The sequence below is a fragment of the Berkeleyomyces rouxiae genome (assembly GCF_048999995.1).
Source record: "Berkeleyomyces rouxiae strain 22BRR77 chromosome Unknown BrBRR77_ptg000012l, whole genome shotgun sequence".
In the NCBI taxonomy this organism is placed as follows: Eukaryota; Fungi; Ascomycota; class Sordariomycetes; order Microascales; family Ceratocystidaceae; genus Berkeleyomyces; species Berkeleyomyces rouxiae.
This window is the reverse complement of record NW_027396502.1, coordinates 2,295,635-2,314,056: the sequence shown is the minus strand read 5'-3', so window position 1 is coordinate 2,314,056 and position 18,422 is coordinate 2,295,635. Positions and strand designations below refer to the sequence as shown.

General features: G+C 52.0%; 7 protein-coding genes across 7 annotated transcripts; 1 reads left to right on the top strand and 6 right to left on the bottom strand.

Annotated features, from left to right (window-relative positions):
* Positions 1-73: 73 nt before the first annotated feature.
* Positions 74-1,265, bottom strand: BROUX77_007956 (uncharacterized protein; the record flags this gene model as incomplete). The annotated part of the gene is made up of 3 exons (XM_073753107.1): positions 74-703; positions 783-1,008; positions 1,090-1,265. 3 exons carry the CDS (start codon positions 1,263-1,265, stop codon positions 74-76), a joined length of 1,032 nt encoding a protein of 343 aa, XP_073602249.1.
* A 566-nt stretch (positions 1,266-1,831) lies between these two features.
* On the bottom strand, positions 1,832-3,678 carry BROUX77_007955 (uncharacterized protein; the record flags this gene model as incomplete). The annotated part of the gene is made up of 2 exons (XM_073753105.1): positions 1,832-3,113; positions 3,206-3,678. 2 exons carry the CDS (start codon positions 3,676-3,678, stop codon positions 1,832-1,834), a joined length of 1,755 nt encoding a protein of 584 aa, XP_073602248.1.
* A 696-nt stretch (positions 3,679-4,374) lies between these two features.
* Positions 4,375-7,140, bottom strand: BROUX77_007954 (uncharacterized protein; the record flags this gene model as incomplete). Its single annotated transcript, XM_073753104.1, has 4 exons — positions 4,375-5,388; positions 5,468-5,758; positions 6,498-6,774; positions 6,890-7,140. The coding sequence occupies 4 exons, from the start codon at positions 7,138-7,140 to the stop codon at positions 4,375-4,377; spliced, it is 1,833 nt and encodes a 610-aa protein (XP_073602247.1).
* A 1,134-nt stretch (positions 7,141-8,274) lies between these two features.
* On the bottom strand, positions 8,275-9,588 carry BROUX77_007953 (uncharacterized protein; the record flags this gene model as incomplete). Its single annotated transcript, XM_073753103.1, has 4 exons — positions 8,275-8,752; positions 8,849-9,092; positions 9,160-9,362; positions 9,551-9,588. The coding sequence occupies 4 exons, from the start codon at positions 9,586-9,588 to the stop codon at positions 8,275-8,277; spliced, it is 963 nt and encodes a 320-aa protein (XP_073602246.1).
* A 497-nt stretch (positions 9,589-10,085) lies between these two features.
* BROUX77_007952 (uncharacterized protein) lies at positions 10,086-11,377 on the top strand (the record flags this gene model as incomplete). Its single annotated transcript, XM_073753102.1, has 4 exons — positions 10,086-10,095; positions 10,172-10,430; positions 10,503-10,585; positions 10,656-11,377. The coding sequence occupies 4 exons, from the start codon at positions 10,086-10,088 to the stop codon at positions 11,375-11,377; spliced, it is 1,074 nt and encodes a 357-aa protein (XP_073602245.1).
* A 258-nt stretch (positions 11,378-11,635) lies between these two features.
* BROUX77_007951 (uncharacterized protein) lies at positions 11,636-14,873 on the bottom strand (the record flags this gene model as incomplete). The annotated part of the gene is made up of 4 exons (XM_073753101.1): positions 11,636-12,394; positions 12,458-13,391; positions 13,482-14,429; positions 14,494-14,873. 4 exons carry the CDS (start codon positions 14,871-14,873, stop codon positions 11,636-11,638), a joined length of 3,021 nt encoding a protein of 1,006 aa, XP_073602244.1.
* Positions 14,874-16,140: 1,267 nt separating this feature from the next.
* On the bottom strand, positions 16,141-18,175 carry BROUX77_007950 (uncharacterized protein; the record flags this gene model as incomplete). Its single annotated transcript, XM_073753100.1, has 6 exons — positions 16,141-16,777; positions 16,842-17,381; positions 17,436-17,475; positions 17,542-17,600; positions 17,665-17,974; positions 18,061-18,175. 6 exons carry the CDS (start codon positions 18,173-18,175, stop codon positions 16,141-16,143), a joined length of 1,701 nt encoding a protein of 566 aa, XP_073602243.1.
* Positions 18,176-18,422: the final 247 nt, after the last annotated feature.

Genomic DNA, 18,422 nt, shown 5'->3' with positions numbered 1-18,422 from the left:
GACGGCCTTGACGGTCTTGACGGCCTTGACGTCGTGCCGCTACGACCTTGTGCTACGATAATCGTCCTTTAGCCTAGCGAGGCCCTGCGACCAACATGTTTGCATCCCATAGCAGCACGCGCCCATCCCACCCCGCCGAGGCTACCCACCCGCCGGCGCCAAACAGACACCAATCAACGCCTGTGACAAACTCCGTATGCCTGTTCATCAACCCTAGTTGCTGGCCCAGCCGCCCCGAGGCCAGGGGGCCCATCTTGGACGCATCATTCCACACCCGCACCGTCATATCATATGATGCACTGATCAGCACGTCGCTGACGTGCGGACTCCAGGTTAACCGGCGTACCGCATAGTTGTGACCCTTCATAATCGAGAGAGCACCACCCACGGGGTTGCGGATGTCCTGCGTGCGCACATAAGAGTCGGAGCTTCCAGTCGCAATTACATTGTGATCGTATTTGTTCCAGTCATGGCACAGAACTTCTGACGGTGCCTGTGGCTCTCCCGCTGGCTTTGACATAATGGGGATCATGGCTGTAAGATGATACTTTGCAGAGACTGGTGTTCGTAGATCAAAGATGCGCAGGTTTGAGTCCGACGCCACGGCAGATATGATGGATGGGTTCGATGGGCAAAATGAAACGCCGTAGGTACAACTACCGATCGGGAGCGTTCGTAGAGCAAAGTTTCTTGTGGGAGACCACTATAGGAAATGTAAGCGGGATTATACAGAAAGAAAAGCCTTGGACTTAGGTTAAGACGGGCGGCCAACAGGCACTCACCAGCTTCACTGTGCCATCCCACGAACTAGAGGCAAAGCTATCTCGAGACACAGGGTTCCATGCCACCGAAAGCGCCTCTCTGTTGTGCTCGTTGAAGCTCATGACGGGAAAGTCGCCGGCAGTCGTGTCGAACATTTTGATGGATCCGTCGCCACACGACACAATGAGTTGGTTTTCGTTAATTTCGGAAAAGGCGACGTCATATTGTGCATCATTGGTATCAAAACTGCAGTGGTCCCCAACCCATCACCAGGGAATTATGACATCAGTACACAGAATAACGCTCAAGTGAATGCGGGGTGCTCACGCTCGTTCTACGGCAACGCCTTGCGGACCAAGGCCCAAAACAAAGAGCTTGCCGTTCCCTACTATTCCAAAGTTGGCCGACGTTGCAACGGCGACGCGCGAATCGATGTACGGCGAGTAGCGCACGGCATACGGGTTGAACCCCGGCGTGCGGAACTCAAGCATGGGGCTAGCCATCTGGTCGATAATAGATATGACAATGAAACAAATGATACGATGGGAAACTAAGTAGTAGAATGGTTTGACGTAGGGATCATTAAGTAGAGAGAATAGAGTTGATGTTGATGGAGAGAGAATAATGCGCCGAGATCGTGGAGCTCTAGAGCTCTCGGCAAAGCAGACGAAGGCCAATTGTCATCCCTGTTGTTTGGCTTCTGAAAACCCTTATACGTCGCAACCCTTGAACCTCGGTAAGAAAGTCATTCACGTGTGCGGATTTTTGACTTCATAGAACCATCATATCTTGCAAGAATGAAGCCATAGTTACAACGCCCGTTTCTCCATAGCGAGGTTGTTAGGTGTCAGTATAAGTATGCCATGATCTCTAAGCCCAGGAAAGAAAGAAATCTCAAACTTCTAGCCTGTTCTTCTATCAATGGCGCTGATTTTCCCTGGGCCGTAGCTAGAATGCTTCACTTCTACTAGTTAGCTACTTTGACGCCCTACTGTGTGACGACTATGCCAAAACATTGATAGCAACATGAGCCCTGCCCCACACTGAAAGCGCACAGAATGCTCTATGCTCAATCATCTTGCACCAACTCCTTAATCTCTTCATTGTCCGCTGAGCCCTCCTCTGTAACCATCTCCATTTCACCCGCCCCGCCTCTTGGACCGCCGCCATCCTGTAACCAAAAGTCCACCTCATCCACTAAATCGTACACCGTATCCTCAATGATCTGCTCTGTCAATCTTTCCGATAGCGGTCGCAGCTCCTTGAACCTTTCTGCTCTGCTCCTCCAAACGCCACTGTTTGCCTGTGGTTCGCAATAGTCCTCAGGCGGGAACCAGAATTTGGGCCCAAAATTGGTCTCAGCTGATCCCATGCGGAACACACTGACAGCCGGATAGTATCCTAGAGTACCGTCGTCCAAACCCTCGCGAGCACCAGCTTGTTGCATAGGCTTCGACGCAGGTGGTAGGAAGCACAAAAGATCCTCAAATGCTGTCCCCATGGGCTTGCCATTCTTGTACACCTTGATGTACGACCCGGGCAGTGTTCGTAGTGCGGGCTGTGGGTGGTTTGGGTTCGGCGCCTCAATTGCAGACGACATGGGCGTTGTTCCCGGTGCGCCAGCCTTGATACTGCCCGTCGGCGCAGGATTCATGAGATCTTCCAACTCGCGCGTTGAGTGATAGTCAATCTGCTCGAAGTAAAGATGGGACTTGAACCGAATAGGAATACGGTCGCGCACGATATTGGGTGCTTCAGCGCTCTCGGCGCTAGTCACAGCCGGGACCTGATCGATGTCCACAGCAGGGTTATACTGGCCGGATAATATCTTGCGCTGTAGGTTTTCTGTTGGTAAGTATATTTCTAACCCCAACACGTCACCCTCTTCAATATCCTCTCCTGGCGCTATGAAGGGCTTTGGTCGTGACATGTGCACCTTGTGGCCTTCTTTGTCTCTAATACCATAACTGTAAGCATCAAACCCGACTGGCGCATCCAGAGAAGCTTCTCGCCGTGCAAAGCCCACTCGTACATGCGGACCTCCCACATCTTTGTTTTTGTCCTTTTCCCTTTCCTTGTCTTTCTTGGAGCGGCGCGAGATTCCTTTTGTTATGCGTACTTCCCAGTACCATCGCCCCTCTCGGATGGCCACGTTGGCCTTGGCCATGCGGAAGCCTTTGTCGGTAGTCACATGGCGACAACTACGATCGAAGTATATGTGCATGGCTGAGTCTTCAATGCTCATACGCGGACCGTGAGGGGGCGCCTCGGTGTGGTGATAGTAATGCGACGAGGGAAAACGCGTATCGGCAATGCAGCGGGTGTATTGGTAGCCGCGCTTATTAAAAACACTACATTAAAAGAACCGGGAATTAGCTTACAGAACACATCAAGCATTGGCTTGGATTGAGCGCAGCACCGTAGACGCCCAAACATGACATACTGATCTGTAGCATCGCAAAACTCAATCACAGAAGCATCTGGTGCTGTGATGTCGTGCTTAGGTACCATAGGAGTAGCTTTGGCCTCAATGAAATCGCCAGGCTTGGGTGGCGCCAGCTTGTACCTCGCGGGGGACACGCTGCTCGCCGGCCCGCTGGCCCAAGCCGGGTCAGACGTGCCAGTCTTAGCGGCGTCACGCTTTCTAACTACCGGCTCTTTCTTGACACGCACCGGCTTCCCAGTGGCCTCATCAGTCGTGGCGCGCACCTTGGTGCCATTGCTACTCTCGGGATTGAGCGGCGATGGTATGGATGGTGCATGGACGTCGTCGAGCGTGCGCTTTTGACTCATTGGCAGTGTTGTAGTGGGCGCCATGAGAATGGAAGAGACTGTTGATGTAGCAGCATTGTTACAAGAGGGAGTAATCGTACTGGGTGTCGTCTCACGCAAAGGGGTTCCTCGATCGGACGGCATGCTGTAGGAAACGAAATTGGGTTAGTGAGTTATGGCAATCCAAAGGGACTAGCTTCGTTCAAGCTCCGGATGATGTTTTTCCTAAGCTGAGGCTCAGAATTGTTAAATGCCTGCGATTTCTTGGCCTGTCAAACCATCTTTAGGGTTTAGAAATTTACCAGCCAGGGTTGGAAGAAACGACATGTGATTGACGGAGTGAGTAAAAAACCTAGTTCATGTAGTTATACTTTGAACTCTTCTCCGATGAACAGACAAGAAACAATCTAATATTTAACGTCTATGAGATAGCAAACGCCATTCTCCCATTCGGTCTATATTTTTTTTACCTCCAGAAAACTAATCTTGTTGTCCGTACAGCCCAATCCAACAAACCACCATTCTAATCATACACAACCACATACAAAACAGGAGGACTCTATGATGAGCCAATAAACCATGGCACCACACGAGAATATAAACAAAAACAAGGGAAATAGTAAAACACCGCAAATGATAGTACGAAAATATGCCATGTAGGCATACTTAGTCGGCTTCAATATGATACACACTTGCAGAGCCCAGCACGGCCACATGGCCAAGATGGCGCCAGAGCTCGACCCTACAGGAAAAAGGGAACAGGGACATGCCCAGAGAGAAGTAGCAGCACCAAAAGAAATAAAGGCTGACCTTCTATTGTTACGAGCGCCACCCTGGACCTTAAAGCTGTTTTTCTTCCACTGGGGGCATGTGGATTTCTAGCTGGCGCAGCAGCCGCTGGTAGAGGAACAACATAGTGCCGCTCTGCACAAATGTCCACATGGTTCTAGGGCCGACGCCACGGAACCAACCAGCAATGCCCTCAACCTGGTAGATAGCCCGGAGACCTCGAATAACCGAGGACGTCTCGAGGTTGAGCGCGCCAGGCTTCGGAACATGCGTTGAGGGTGACGACATGGCAATGCCGCGCTTTTGAGTCGATGAAGCACCAGCGACAGAACCAGCAGCAGCGGTGGCGGTAGAATGAGAGATTGACTCGGGGGAAGACACCTGGGTTTGCAAGCGAGTCTTGACGACATCCAGAGGCGTTGTCAGAAAGCCGGCCAAGCCACCGGCAAAGGAGCCCGTCATCATTTCCAGCGGCGCACCGATATCACGGCTCTTCTTGTATTGCACCGCCCAGGCACGGAACTGCTCCCAGAACATAAATTGCAGTGCTGAAAAGGGTAGGTCGCGGGTCAATGTAGCTCGGAAACCGTGAAACAAGGCAGAGAAGCCCTCCTGGCGTACAATGGTGCGCGCGGCGTCCGTGGTGCCGCGGTAGTTGTAGCCAGAGACGAAATACGGGTTGTTGTGACGGCCTTGGAGCTGCAGGCGGGTCTTGAGAACCTCGGAGGGCACGTAGACAATGGAAGCAGCGAAGTCACCAATGAAGCCAGCAGCCAGATATGACACATGCTGCTGGATGCCCGCGTCGATGAGTAGCCGCTTGCTGTACTCGTAGGAACCGAAGAATAAGACGGTGCCGGGAAAAGAACCCAGAAGCGCAGCCTGCCAGCCGCCATAGAGACCGCGGCGGATACCTTCTTGTTTCCATATCGTGTAATATGAAGACCCGATGGTCCGGTACTTGGAGGGAAAGTTCGGGTCGCCTTGTTGTCGGGTTTTCACTGTGTCGAGGGAGTGCATGAGCATGTCTCCCGTTGAGCCACCAAGGCCTCCCGCTAGCATGGCCTGTTGTGTCCGCATGAGTTAGTTCTCGGGGTTTAGCAAAACAGAGAAACAAAGCAATCGCTCAGCAGATGAGACTCACATGAAGATATGGCGGCCGGCTCTCGTCCTCTTCTTGGCCGCTATGTTTTTGCCTTGAGGCCTTGGCATTGTGTGTGCTTGAAGATACAGTCATGGGCAGCTGTGGCTCAGGTTTTGGATCTGTCGAGAACATGTGCGTGTGTGGCGGAATTGGAGTGGGAACAAGCCGTATTTTTCTCCGCTGGTCGTTTCGGTGTGTGCGGCTAAAAAGAGCCCGCTTGAACCCGCTCGTGAATGCCTGCCCCTCTGCAAAGAGACTCAGGTTATGCTCCCAGTGCGGGTTAGCTTGCGTCTTGTACCTTGACGAGGGGCGATTTGTCTAAGGCTATTTGTTTACTGGGGGTCTTGTTTCGTCGAACAATGCCCGATGAGAGGCTGTCGATGTCACCAGTATGAAAATAGAAGAAGGGTTTGTCGGGGCTAAGTTTCGGTGTCAAAGTGAGCGGCAAGAGTAGCGAAGGTGGAGCCAGCAAATATTCCAGGTCCAAAATGAGGGAAAGACGTGGAAGAACTGGAGGTTTCGGTACGGGCGAAGCGGTTGAATGGAGACTGAAGAGGGAGAAAAAAAAAAGAATTGACCAAAAAAAGAACCAAAAGGAGTGAGGGTTCGCGGGTAACAAGTCGGTTTGCTGCACAGGAGAAAAACTAGAGTTTAATCTTGAATATTCCCTTGAATCAACAAGTATGCAAGCACGCGGGTATTTGCTAGCTTTGAGTAGTTATTGGAGGTTCAAAAGCACTACGAAAGTGCTGGAAAAAACACATTATCATGGAATGTGGTTCGTGAGGTTTGTGACCCAGGAGAGAAAAAAACGTTGTTACCGGATGACTAATACGGGGGTTAGATAAGGGTTGTATCGCAGCACATCATAGCGTGAATAACCGGTCTATTTGTGCCACTAACTAGCCTTTGATGAAACAGCGTATGTATACATATGTTTATATATGCCCAGGATGTATCAGCACACTGATTTCACAAGCCTAAAAGGCTATTTATCATTTCAGTGACCTCCCCTCGAACCGTAGCTTACTAGAGACCGCCCCTCGGGCTTCCAGTCCTTCCATCTGACCGGTCCAATACGATTCGGCGGCCACACGATGTACTCAGCCGTGCCTTCGATTAAACGTATAGAAATAGGGCCATATGTGTTACTATCCAATGTGTTATTGCTGTTGTCGCCTTCCACCCAGACGTGCCCAGCTGGGACAACAGTATAGGGGAATGGGTATGGCTTCTTGGTGACCACAAGATCTGACTCCACGCCAACAATACGCTTGACGGCGATTCTCTCGGGGTTTGTAGGTGATCTAGAAGTTGTTAGTCATTGTTAGAGTGTGCCATTCATCCCATTATGGTTCTGCACCACATGTGTATCCATGGGCCGTTGGGATCTACAATGACCATCCTCATACTTCGGCTTACCTAAATATCACAACCATGCCCTTCTCTAACCGCTGGGCCACGTTGAACTTCAAGTTGATGACTCTATCCGAAACTAAGGATGAGTCCTTGTTTGGATTGAAGAATGGATGCATTGACGGCCCGTTGATCTTGGTAATCGATGCCACTTGCGTCTGGAAGTACGCAATCACCGGTACCCAGCCTAGTGTCCACAGCGAAAGCGCAGCGGGATACAGAATTCGGCGGCCCCATCGAGAGCTAGCGTAAGCCATTGCGAGAAAAAAGAAGGGTAAAAGAGGCCGACCAGAAGCAGGCTTCGTAGGGTGTCGCTGGTGATATTTTATAGTTCCTATCGGCGCACAGCAACTTTTCTTTTTGATCGGTGTCGTTGGTATAGTTTACCTAAATATGTTGGAAACATATAATATGATTGTCGGAGGAGAACGCAAAATCCAAAAATATTCAGAATTATATGAATATGTTTGGTACGTCCCATATGTACAAGTGCATACACCGAAGCTCCAGGGCCTTCTTCTGTATCTCAGGATTCTTATCGATAAGCTGTCATGTAGTGGGGTTTCTGTGTTACTACACCCATGAAGATCTTTAGTTCATATCGAGATTGGTAAAGGGTCGTAAGCGATGAAGAGCTTTGGATATCCTCAAAATACAAACTCACTCTGAAAAAAAGACTTGCACATTCATCAGCAAGGCGCAAACATTAAAATCATCTTAGCATATCTATTGTTACTCCATTTTAACGTCAAAACTGCTCACTAGATAAAGAAACGCCAATACCAGCCAAGGTACTGGATAGCCAATCCAGTTCTGCACAAGACAACACGCCAAATAAGAATCCATCGGTTATTTATGGATCTCCTTCTACTCACAACTCTCCCATTTTCCCGGCCGAGAAGACGCTATAACTGAGAGTATCATCCCAACTCGATCTTCTTCCTTGTGTTCGTCAACTCGTAATCTTTTGTTTTACTAATAGAAGGCGCAGAACCAACCTCCTTTGAGAAACAAAAGGATTGACAGAGTGGCACACAGACACTGAGTCGCTGGCCAACTCGCGTTCCCTCGCTATCTCAAAATGTTCCTCGTTGACATGTCATCATGATGCAGGACTCGAAAAATATACGAAGAGAAGGAAAAAGAAAAAAAAGAAGGGAGAAACTTTTTAAAGAAGCATAGTTAATGCACGTAATGTAGATGGACCAACTGAAAGACTTTTTTTTGACGTTCAAAGGGACTGGCGTCATTACACGAAAAGAACCGCTAGAGAAAAAAGAGGGAGGAGGAAAGGGGGTTGATTGTGAGATTCAAGGAGCAGGCGAGAAACGAAGACAGCATACGAAATCAGGCATGCCAAGGACGAAGAAGAAAGACAAGAAGATGCCCATTTACATGTCGGGAAGATCGTCGCTGTCGCTGACACTCTCGTCACCGCTAACCTCGGCGTTCTCACGCTCACGCTTCTCCATGAGAGCCTGGAGCTCGGCATCGTCGCTCTCGGTAACGGCCTTGGGCTCCATCTTGACGACCAGGTTGCCGCCGCTCTGCTCAATCTTGGTCCGCACCTCAACGATGGCCTCCTCAAGGCGGGCGATACCGACAGCCTTGTCCAGGCAGGTGCTGGTCAGGACGTACAAGGGAGGCGAGACAAGCTTGACCTTGACCTGGGTCTCCTCGGTGTTACGGGCCTCAGCGGTGCGCAGGGCATCCTTGACAGCGTCAATACCATCGTAGCCGAAGCAGGTAACCTCAATGTCGGCACGGATTTTGGTGGGGGCGGGAGTCAGGCGCTTGCTAATGTACGACTTCAGCTCCTCGGTGACGACGGCGTTGGTGAAGGTGATATCGTTCCAGACCTCGGGGTTGCTACAAGCGGCCGGTTAGTTTTGCGACAAAAAAAAGGGCACTAGAAGTGGATCATTCAATTTGGGCGCCCAATAGACTGAGAAGAGAATAACATACGTAATCGAGATCTTGAAAGCGTCAATCGCATGACCATACTTGCGGTTCAGGGGCCACGCGATGCTCTCGTACAGCTCCAGAATGGGAACATTAGTCTTCTCGGCGACGTGTCGCATAATTGAGTGGACCATCTTGCTCTTGTTGTAACGCTCTTCGCACTTGACGATATCTTCGGCGGAGACACGACGTTTGGACAGATCGATGTAGCCTATAGATTGGGTAGCGGCGGGGGCCGCATTGTCAGCTAGAACCCTATGAAATATGCCTGATGTGAGGCTTGGACGGAAAGCAAGATCATGTTGCGCCCTTACCCTTCTCCTTGTCTACTCTGAGAACAACGACAACCTCATTGCGGCCGACGCGAATGAGCTTCTGGATACTTCTGATACGCCGTCTAGACAGCTCGCTGAGCAAAATCATGCCGTCAATGTTGTCATACTCGAGGAGCTTGACGTAGGCTCCCATTTCGGCGATCTGCTTGACGTTCACCATGACGAAGCTATCCACTTCGGGACTAACAGGCAAGACATGATGGTCAGCACATGGTTCACATGGCGATAGCTTTGCCGGACAATGGAGCTTGGCGGGGTTAAACGAGGGGTCGGCTCAGAAACAGCATCGCCATCCTCCCTCCGGAAGACCAAGGAACAGACCGGAGCCCCACCATACGGACAAAGAGTGAAGGTGAGAGAGTATACATACTACTTCTCTTCGTAGAAGCGGCATTGTGTTAGAGACATGCTGGGCGATATCGATTGGTGCGTGACTAGTCAACGAAAAAAAAAAGGGCCAAGGAAAGAGAATATCGGAGGCAATGTCACGCGTCGCAAAGGCTGGAGGAAGTAGACAAGGCTGGGGCGGTTCGAGACTGATGTGGTGGGGGTGATTTGGTGAGAGGGAGAAGAGAATTGGTGCTGGTAAATGCTTGGAATAAGAGTCACAATTTTTGGCACTTCTTTTCCAGTCGCTTGGTGGGGTTGAGGATTTTGGTGGCTTTAATAGCTTCAGTCAAGAGCAATCGGCAAAAGTCTGGCTGAATAACGGCGCCACACTATCTCAGGTGCCGCTCTTCCAAGCGGGCCCGTGGCGTCATTATTTGCGAGACGCCACACCAGGAAAGTTGGGATAACTAGTGAATAAAGCTTGGTTGCTCTCGACCGCATTTTGCCAGCCTTCGGCCGCTCTGTGACTGGATCTCTGTGACCTTTGCCGCATCCATACGTCACGCCTTCTGAGAATGGCCCCATGTATGTATCTGCTGCATCTCCATGATCCGAAAGACAACGAGCCGCGACTAACACGCCGTTCACCGCGCCTCTCTAGCAGCACAGTACGATCTCGGCGCGCCGCCGTCCGACGCCATCTCGGCCCTGGCTTTTGCGCCCGGCGCACCCACGCGTCTACTGGCCTCGTCATGGGACCGCAATGTCTACGTCTACGACATCGACGCCGAAAATGACGCGGGCAACAAGTGCGGCACCCTACTGCGCAAGTTTGAGCACCGCGCACCTGTCTTGTGGGTGTGTTTTGGCAAGGACGACAACGAGGCGTTTAGCGCCGGCTTGGACTGGCGTGTTCTGAGGTACAAAGGACCAATTTCCCCTTGGCGGTGCACAATGATGTCCTGCGATTGAAGCTAACCACCTGCCCATAGATTGGATCTTGCCACTGGCGAGCAGACTGTCCTCAGCACACACGACGCACCGGTGCGCTCTGTCGCATACTCACACGAGTTTTGTAAGATGCCCAACGACTGTATTCACACGTTGCTATGCGTTCCACGACCTAACAGACTGTCAATCTTTAGCTATATTGGTCTCTGCTTCATGGGATCAAACTTTGCATTTCCATGACCTCAAAAACCCTTCTTCGAAGCCTATCTCCGTATCCCTCCCCGGCAAGCCTCACGCCCTCTCTATTAGCCGAACCAAGGTGGTTGTCGCCATGACCTCCCGCCTAGTCAGTATCTACGACCTGTCCACAGTCGCCGAGACCTTTGCCACCGACGACTCATCGCCGATTACCATTGTGCCGTGGCAGCAGCGCGAATCGTCGCTCAAATTCCTCACGCGCGCTGTTGCCTGCATGCCCAACGACGCCGGCTACGCGACATCGAGTATCGAGGGTCGTGTGTCTGTCGAGTGGTTCGACGACTCTGCCGAGTCGCAGGCCCGCAAGTACGCCTTCAAGTGCCACCGCCAGCCAGCCCCGGAGTCCGAGGGCGGCGGTGACATTGTTTATCCCGTCAACGCCCTGGCCTTCCACCCCGTCTACGGCACTTTTGCCTCGGCTGGTGGCGACGGCAACGTTGCGCTCTGGGATGCCGAGGCCAAGCGCAGAATGCGCCAGTACCCCAAGTTTGCAAACAACGTGGCCGCCGTGGCCTTTTCCTGCGATGGCAAATACATGGCTGTCGGTGTGTGCCCGGGGTTCCAGGACGGCCAGGAGGACTACGTCGGTGCTGGCCAGGTTTCCATTGTCATCAAGGAGTTGGGCGAGACCGAGGCCAAGGGCAAGGGCCCCAAGTGATAAATAAATTGCGCGCTTTCTGTATGACACTGGGTCTGGGATCATTAAAGAGGTAATGAGGCAACAGTAACGCCTTTGCTGAAAGGGAAACCATGAATAACTATGTGTAATTTTTTTTTTTGATTCAATATACCCAGTCTGGCTGACTCTCAACCTGTCTTGTATATGTGATATGTGAATGCGAACGCCAACGCTAATAAACATTTGCCCATGATCTATGTATTGAGTATCCATGTGCATAGAAATTTCTCAGATCCCTTACATCGCGCCAGCGTTCTGGCCACTGAAGAAAAAGTTGTCAAATATGTTGACTTGCTGGCCATTGCTAAAGTCGTGATGAATGCCATCCCAGTCCAAGCCAAAGCCAAGGTCAATTGGCGGCTGATCCGTCTGTGCCATGTCCGCGCCACCACCGGCAGCAAGCGACGCCAAGAAGTCCATATCCAGTGCGCTAGAATAGTCCATGGCTTGGCTCATTGGCTGCTGCTGCTGTTGGGGGGACATTAACGACGGCGGCGGGGGCACCGGCTGCTGCATCTGACGCGCGCGCATGTCTCCAGCCGACATCATTGACGCATCGGCCGAGTTGTTGTCTTGCGGACTTGCAGTTGTCGAGGCACCCATGACATTGGTGCCCAACATGTCTATATCAAAGCCTACAGCGGGGCCGCCAGCGCCCGTCGACAACGACGGTGAAGAGAGCGCGCCGGACGGGGGGAAGTCAAAGGGGAAGTTAGCGGTGCCGGACTGACTCTGGCTGTGGCTGTGCTGGTGCAACGACGCAAGAGGCGAGCCGTCGTCGCCTGTAGCTGAGTGCCAGTCCCGTGTGCCGCGCGAGCGGCGTGATCTCTTAGCTGGCGGAGTACCGAATCCGCCTTGGGAGTTGACCATTTTTATGGTGGCTTTGGCAGTGCGTGCGAATGCATCTCGGCAGGTTTCAGCTGGCGGGCACTTGTCTATCATGTCGGTGAAGACTGATTTAGCGGCTAGAACGGTAAAGTCTACCTCGTCCATGGTCTGTGAAGAAGGGTTAGCAACGTATATAGCAGAGTAAATCTTTCAGTGGATGCGTATACTTACCAAACGGCTTCTGACTACTGGCGAGTGCCATATGGCATAGAGATATGAAACACCAGCCATGAAGAGATGGTGTGTAGAAAGATAGGTGTAGCTGACAAGACTATCAAGGTGGAGCTGGCGGTATATCCGAAGGATCTTCTGGCCAGCTTCAGCGACTTTAAGATAAACACGGTCTTCATCTTCGACAGACTCGGCCTGGAAATTATTAGGGCTATCGACCTCGCGAGAAGGGTTGTACTCGCTCTCAAATAAAGCCGGGACGCTGAGACTCTGGCGGTAAAGTAGAATGATGGCCTGCCAGTAATTGAGCTCGAGGAACTCGGTCGAGAATGCTACGCCTGTTGCATCGCGGGTTGGTGCCGAGACTCTCCATTGGTACAGTCGTCGGTCAATATCGATGCGCCATGAGCGGAAAGAGTCGAAGCGCGCAAGAAATGGCGATAATAAATGACTTTGGATGGCGTTGTTATGCATATTCTGACCGTTATCACGGGCGGCGCGTGTTTGGTTGAACTGCAAAACTTGCAGAATCTCTGATTGCAGAAGTCGTAGCTTAAGATAGTGTATGGAAACATGCTTGTAGCTGGGTTCAGGCAGTGCTTCAGGAGGCTCCTTGAATCCCTCTGGTGTGATGTACAGATCGTCTAGTGACGACGGAAATTCGGTAGTGATGAGGAGGTCGCTGATGCCAAATGGTCGGCCTACACATGTACTCACAAGCCGGTCGAGTGAGTATGTGCACCACCACAATCGCCTGCGCATATCTCGGATGTACATACGCCGCCCTCGATCTACATGTCGTCTGTGGTTCTCTGTTCCCAGCGTGGGCCTTTCAGGTAGTATGTCTACTTGACTTTGTAAATCAATGTCTGTACCATCTTCATAGTGAAGTCCAAGGTCGACGGCCAGTCTAACGGCGACACCAACAATGTACCTATTGAAATAAATATTAGTAAATAGCATAAGTAACAAAAGAGACACAATCAGTGCTTCACGGCTTCTATTGGACATTGAACAAGCTTACCATAGACCGGGTGGCACTGGACGAAGTAGTGCAAAGTTGGCTAGTAGCAAAACGGCCTGCAACACATCTAGACTGCCGGTGCTGTTACCCAGGCAAGATTCTAGATGGACAATAGCGCTAGCATGGTATTCCTCGGGCTGGGCTGGCCCGTTGCCACCATGTGCTGGTGAAGGGCACGAGGCGTCTGCTGGCGATTGCTGGCCCAAGTCACTCCGAACCTGAGGCTTGATTGTCTCGCCGACAATCACACTGCCGCCTATAGCAAACACCATATTGAGCAAATACAGTTCTCTAGGTCCACGAACCGGTTCAGGAGCATATGCCTGCTCAAACGTATTCATGAAGTCGACGCGATGCAGGATGGGGATTTGAGGGTTAGCATGCTCGAAATAGAGATTGACCAAATGAAATGCAACAGCTCGTGGCGGGAACGGTGCAGGTAGGATCGAGGGTTTAGTGTGTAGTCCGAAGAACGAGTCCCGCATAGACGTTGCATTAGGCCCGGCATGGCGTGGTTCACCGCCGCCAGCTGCAGTCGCAGTTTCGGGGCCCGCGCCAGATACCTGCGGGGCGGCGCCAGGTCCATCGGACACAGAATGCTGAACAGCAGCAAACACAACACGCGCAAATGACACCCCCGATGTCGATGCCAGTGACTTGGGTTTCGAGGCACTCATGATGTTGGGCATACCGCCGGTCTGGCTGGCGCCGGGGCTCTTTGAAAGCACCATGGGCGTAGTCGCCGCTTCAGGGTCGGCTGTTTCAGCGGCTGTGGCGCCAAGGCCGCCAACCGCACTTGCGATAGGAGTGAGTACCGAACGCACGTTCTTGGGACCGTGACCAAGGCGGGAACACATGTCGAGGTTATCGGCTGCGGGGGCTTCAATGCCGTGTTGTCGCAAGAGAGCTTCTAGGCCCTCGATGCGAGTCTCGAGGTAGTAGACATAGCTGAAAGTATTCAGAGCCGGTTAGTTGGTTGCTGAGAAGTTATCTGTGGTTTATTTAAACTCGCCTTCGCGGGATCTCCATCTTGGTAATGGGATCGTAGCCAACACACGCCACGCCGGCCTTGGCACAGCTGGCGCAACTGGGCAATCTTTGGTCGCAGCGATTTTTGCGCAGGCGACAGCGATTGCAGGCGCTGACATTGCGGAAATTACTAGCGCTACCAGCATGGCTGGGCTTCGCCGGGTGATGCGCCGGAGCAGCGGGCGCCGAAGTCGACACAGTGTCTGTGCGTTTGTTGGCCGTTCGAGGCGAGCATCCGTTTGTTCTGGCGGCCGGCAACGGCTCTTCTGCCAGGCTTGGGCCGGGCGACAACTGGCGCTGGCGCTTCACGGGGACGACCGGTGAGAGCAGCGGGCCCGGCGCGGGGGAGGGGCTCTGGCTCATGGCGATGCGGTGTTGTCGGGAGAGGGGCCGGCGGGGGTTCGGTTCGGTAGCGATCGACCAAGTTGAAGCCGATCGGCCGGGCGATGGTTCTCTGCCAGTGCGAACGGCCACTGCGACAAGCAAGGCCAAGAAACTCCAGGAGGATGGCGGTGGGAGCAAAGAGATAAGAACGCAAGGAATAACTATAAATGATTTATCTCACGGTTGTGGCTGCGAATCTAATGACACGGCCATGGCGGCCGCAAAGCAACAAGTTAAAGGATCGCGAGAGAAGCAGCAACAGCAGCAAGTCGCCCAGCCAACAGACGAAGAGGAAATAATAAAAGCAATAAAAATCAGACGTCACAGCTCCGTGTTGGACTGTTCTCCGTCATCCAAAAGCTTAGAAGCTTAAAGAAGCTCATTTTTGCCCTCACTTTTTTGTGTCTCCTCTTGATCCGCCACAGCTGATAAGATTAGGCAATCCTCCCCAGATAAGCCCATAAAAAGTCCACCAATAAAGCGACACATGCACAATGAACTATGCATGGACACATGTATAAAACCCCGCCAATCCAATACAAATACACCACGGCTTTCAGCTTTGCTCTCGAACATTTTGTAGGCTTGGCTTTGCTCCTCCTGACACCTCTCAAAGCTTTGCCTGTTAATGCGAGCGATCGCTACCAAGCTTGGCTCGGTCTCGATCACAGGCCGGAACAAACCCTCTAGCACCTCGACACAGACGTTGCGTAGTCTAGCTAACCCTAAGCACTTCACCGCCTCCGTGTGTAACCGCAACTCTTGGTTGTACTTGTCAAACTCATCCCGATCCCATCATCGTCACATCAATTCACGAGGAATAAAGAGAGTAAATCAAAACGTAAATGAGGATAAAGATTCTATCATGCCCCTCCAATCAACAGAAGAAATGCAACAGAAAAAAAAAGAGAACCCGAAAAAGAAACTAAATCAGACATTGAGTACCCGGAAATGTCCCTCTCGTGTATGTATGTGTAAAAGAAAAAAGAAAAACTAAATGACAACAAAGAAGTTCAGGAGAAGCAAGAAGCGGCGAGATCCTTGTTCAATAAGATAGGAGATGATGATAAATAAAAAGACCAAGAGGAAAACTGAAAAAAAAGCCCATGGGTTGAAATGCATCGATTATGGTGCAAGAAGCCAGAATAAAACAAAGAGGCATCAATCGTAAAAAACAAAAAGATCAAGTATTGAACAAACGAACAAAAATAAAAGCGTTAAAAAAACGAGACATTGGCTGAGATGATCATTCTGATTCATTGCCATGTGCTTCCTCGTCTTCACGGGGACCATCGAGTCGGCCTCGGGGCTCGGGAATGTATAAGCTGATGACGGCACCGACGATGCTGACAATGCCGCTACACCACCACGCTGTTCCCGAGTATCCTGTGCGGAGGCCTGCAGCGTAGAGAAGGCCGGAGATGGTCGGCCCAAAGGCACGGCACAGGCTCGCCGTGGAGGCGGCAATGCCGTTAATGGTCCCGAGAGACAGATCGCTAGGGGCCGAGTTGGACAGGAGGATGGCGTTGCTGGGGTAGGCCATGGTAGAAAAGGTGCACTTCCAGATTACCAGCAGGTACACGCCGTACATGCGGATGCTTTCGGGAAGAAGGACGACGTAGGGCGTAACGAGGTAGAGGATAAAGTACGACATGGCGATGATCTTGAATAGGCGGCGTGGTCCAACAAAGCGGGCGACGAGCGGGAAGAGGAATACAGTCGAAATCATTGAGTAGCCACCCTGGATCGCTAGGATGAAACCAATGGTCTTGGTCTCAAGGCCAAAGCCAGACACAAACTTGAAGGGGAGGTGGATGTCAGGGTTCTCGGGAGGGTTGGTGCTGAGAAAGACGGGGAACAACTGGTCGAAGGTCATGGTGTGGCTACAGGTAACGCATTAGCAATCATCAGGAGGACGCCATGGGTGTCTCCAGGCTCAGCACTTACAATGCCAGGATGCCATAGGATATGATGTTGAGAATGACGGGTCTGGTAAAGGTTTTTGCTGGCGGCTCAGTCTCGCGGAACATCGGGGGCCGGGGGCGGCTGTCCTGGAGGAGAGGCTGGTGTTCACGGGGTTCGTTCAGGTCAAGTGGCTCCTGCGGATCTGGCGCATGGACCGAGGAAAGCGAGGGAGAGGTTTCGCTTGTTCTGTAGCCAGGAAGGTCTTCGTAGTCATCGTAGGTCATGGTCGGGGCAATCTTGGCTTCCTTGCCGCGGATGTTGCGGCTCTTGTTGTCGAACCAGGTCAAAATGCGATCCCCCATCTCCAGACCAACATCGCGGCGGTACTTTTTGGTGGGGTGGGTCTCCTTGAGGAAGAGAATGCCGATAATCAGGCCGCAGAAGACGGCGACGGCGCTGAAGAGGTTGGGCAGCAGGTAAGGGTACTTGTCAAAGATTGTGCCGCGGGGGAAGATGCTGGGGTAGCTGATGCAGGGCCGGGCAAGAGCACCGCCGATCATGGGTCCGACAATGGAGCTAGAGCTGTTGTTAGATAATGCTGCGAGTGGGTGAAGATAGAGTGTCGTATTAGCTTACCCAAGGCACCAAACCAGAGGCATGATGGTGTATGCGCGAGCTACGAGGACGTTAGTTTCCGGTCACACCATATACTTGGTGGAGGAGGTGGCAGTTGGGTGCTTACGTTGGTATTCCTTGACGGTAATCATCTCGGCAACAGTAGTTTGTAGAACTCCAATGTTTCTATGAAGGTGTCAGTTGGTGGGCTTCCCTCGTTGACAGGATTTTCGGTGCTCTGTTTACGTACCCGTTGAGAAAACCGCCCAAGGAGCGGGCAATAAGAGCAACTAGCAGCGTCGGCGCGAAGCCAAACACCAAGGCACTCAGACCGGTCCCGGCAAGACCGCAGAGCAAAATAGGCTTTCTACCGACGCGGTCGCTAAGCTTGCCCCATAAGACGCCGGTAGAGAATTCAGCTAGCGTAAAGGCTGATGTGACCATGCCAGCATATACTGAGATTTGGCTGGGGTCGTCGGTGATGTGGAAGTCCTCAACCATGTAGTATATGTAGGGGAAAATGGACATGAAGGCAATGGGCTCGCAAATGCGGCACATGGCTGAGGTGCGGGTTAGCAATGGCCAGAGAAGGGAGAGGAGGAGAACTTTACGGGCTGAGCCCGAGGTCAAGGCCGGTGTCACTCACCTAGGACAAACATTTGCCGCGAGGGAAAAGGAGGCTTGGTGTCGATTCTAGCCGAGACATGACTCCTGGAGCTTTGAGCTTTTGAAGCCGATGAGGCCATCTGAGACTTGGACATTATGATATCTGTGAAAGGCAGCAGTGGATGTGAGCGCGAGGGAATGAAGATGAAGCGACTGTCTGGAATGCAGAGTGGCAGATTGGAGCCCAAAGCCGCAGGCGGAGAGACAATGCAGATAGGTAGGCAAGCAGGCGGTACGGTGCGGCTGCGTAGGAGTAGAAGACGGAGAGAAGTGAGGAAATGGAATGGAAGGAAAGAGGAAGAAGTTGGGAGGGTCGGCAGAGGAGGAGGGAGAGACAGGTAC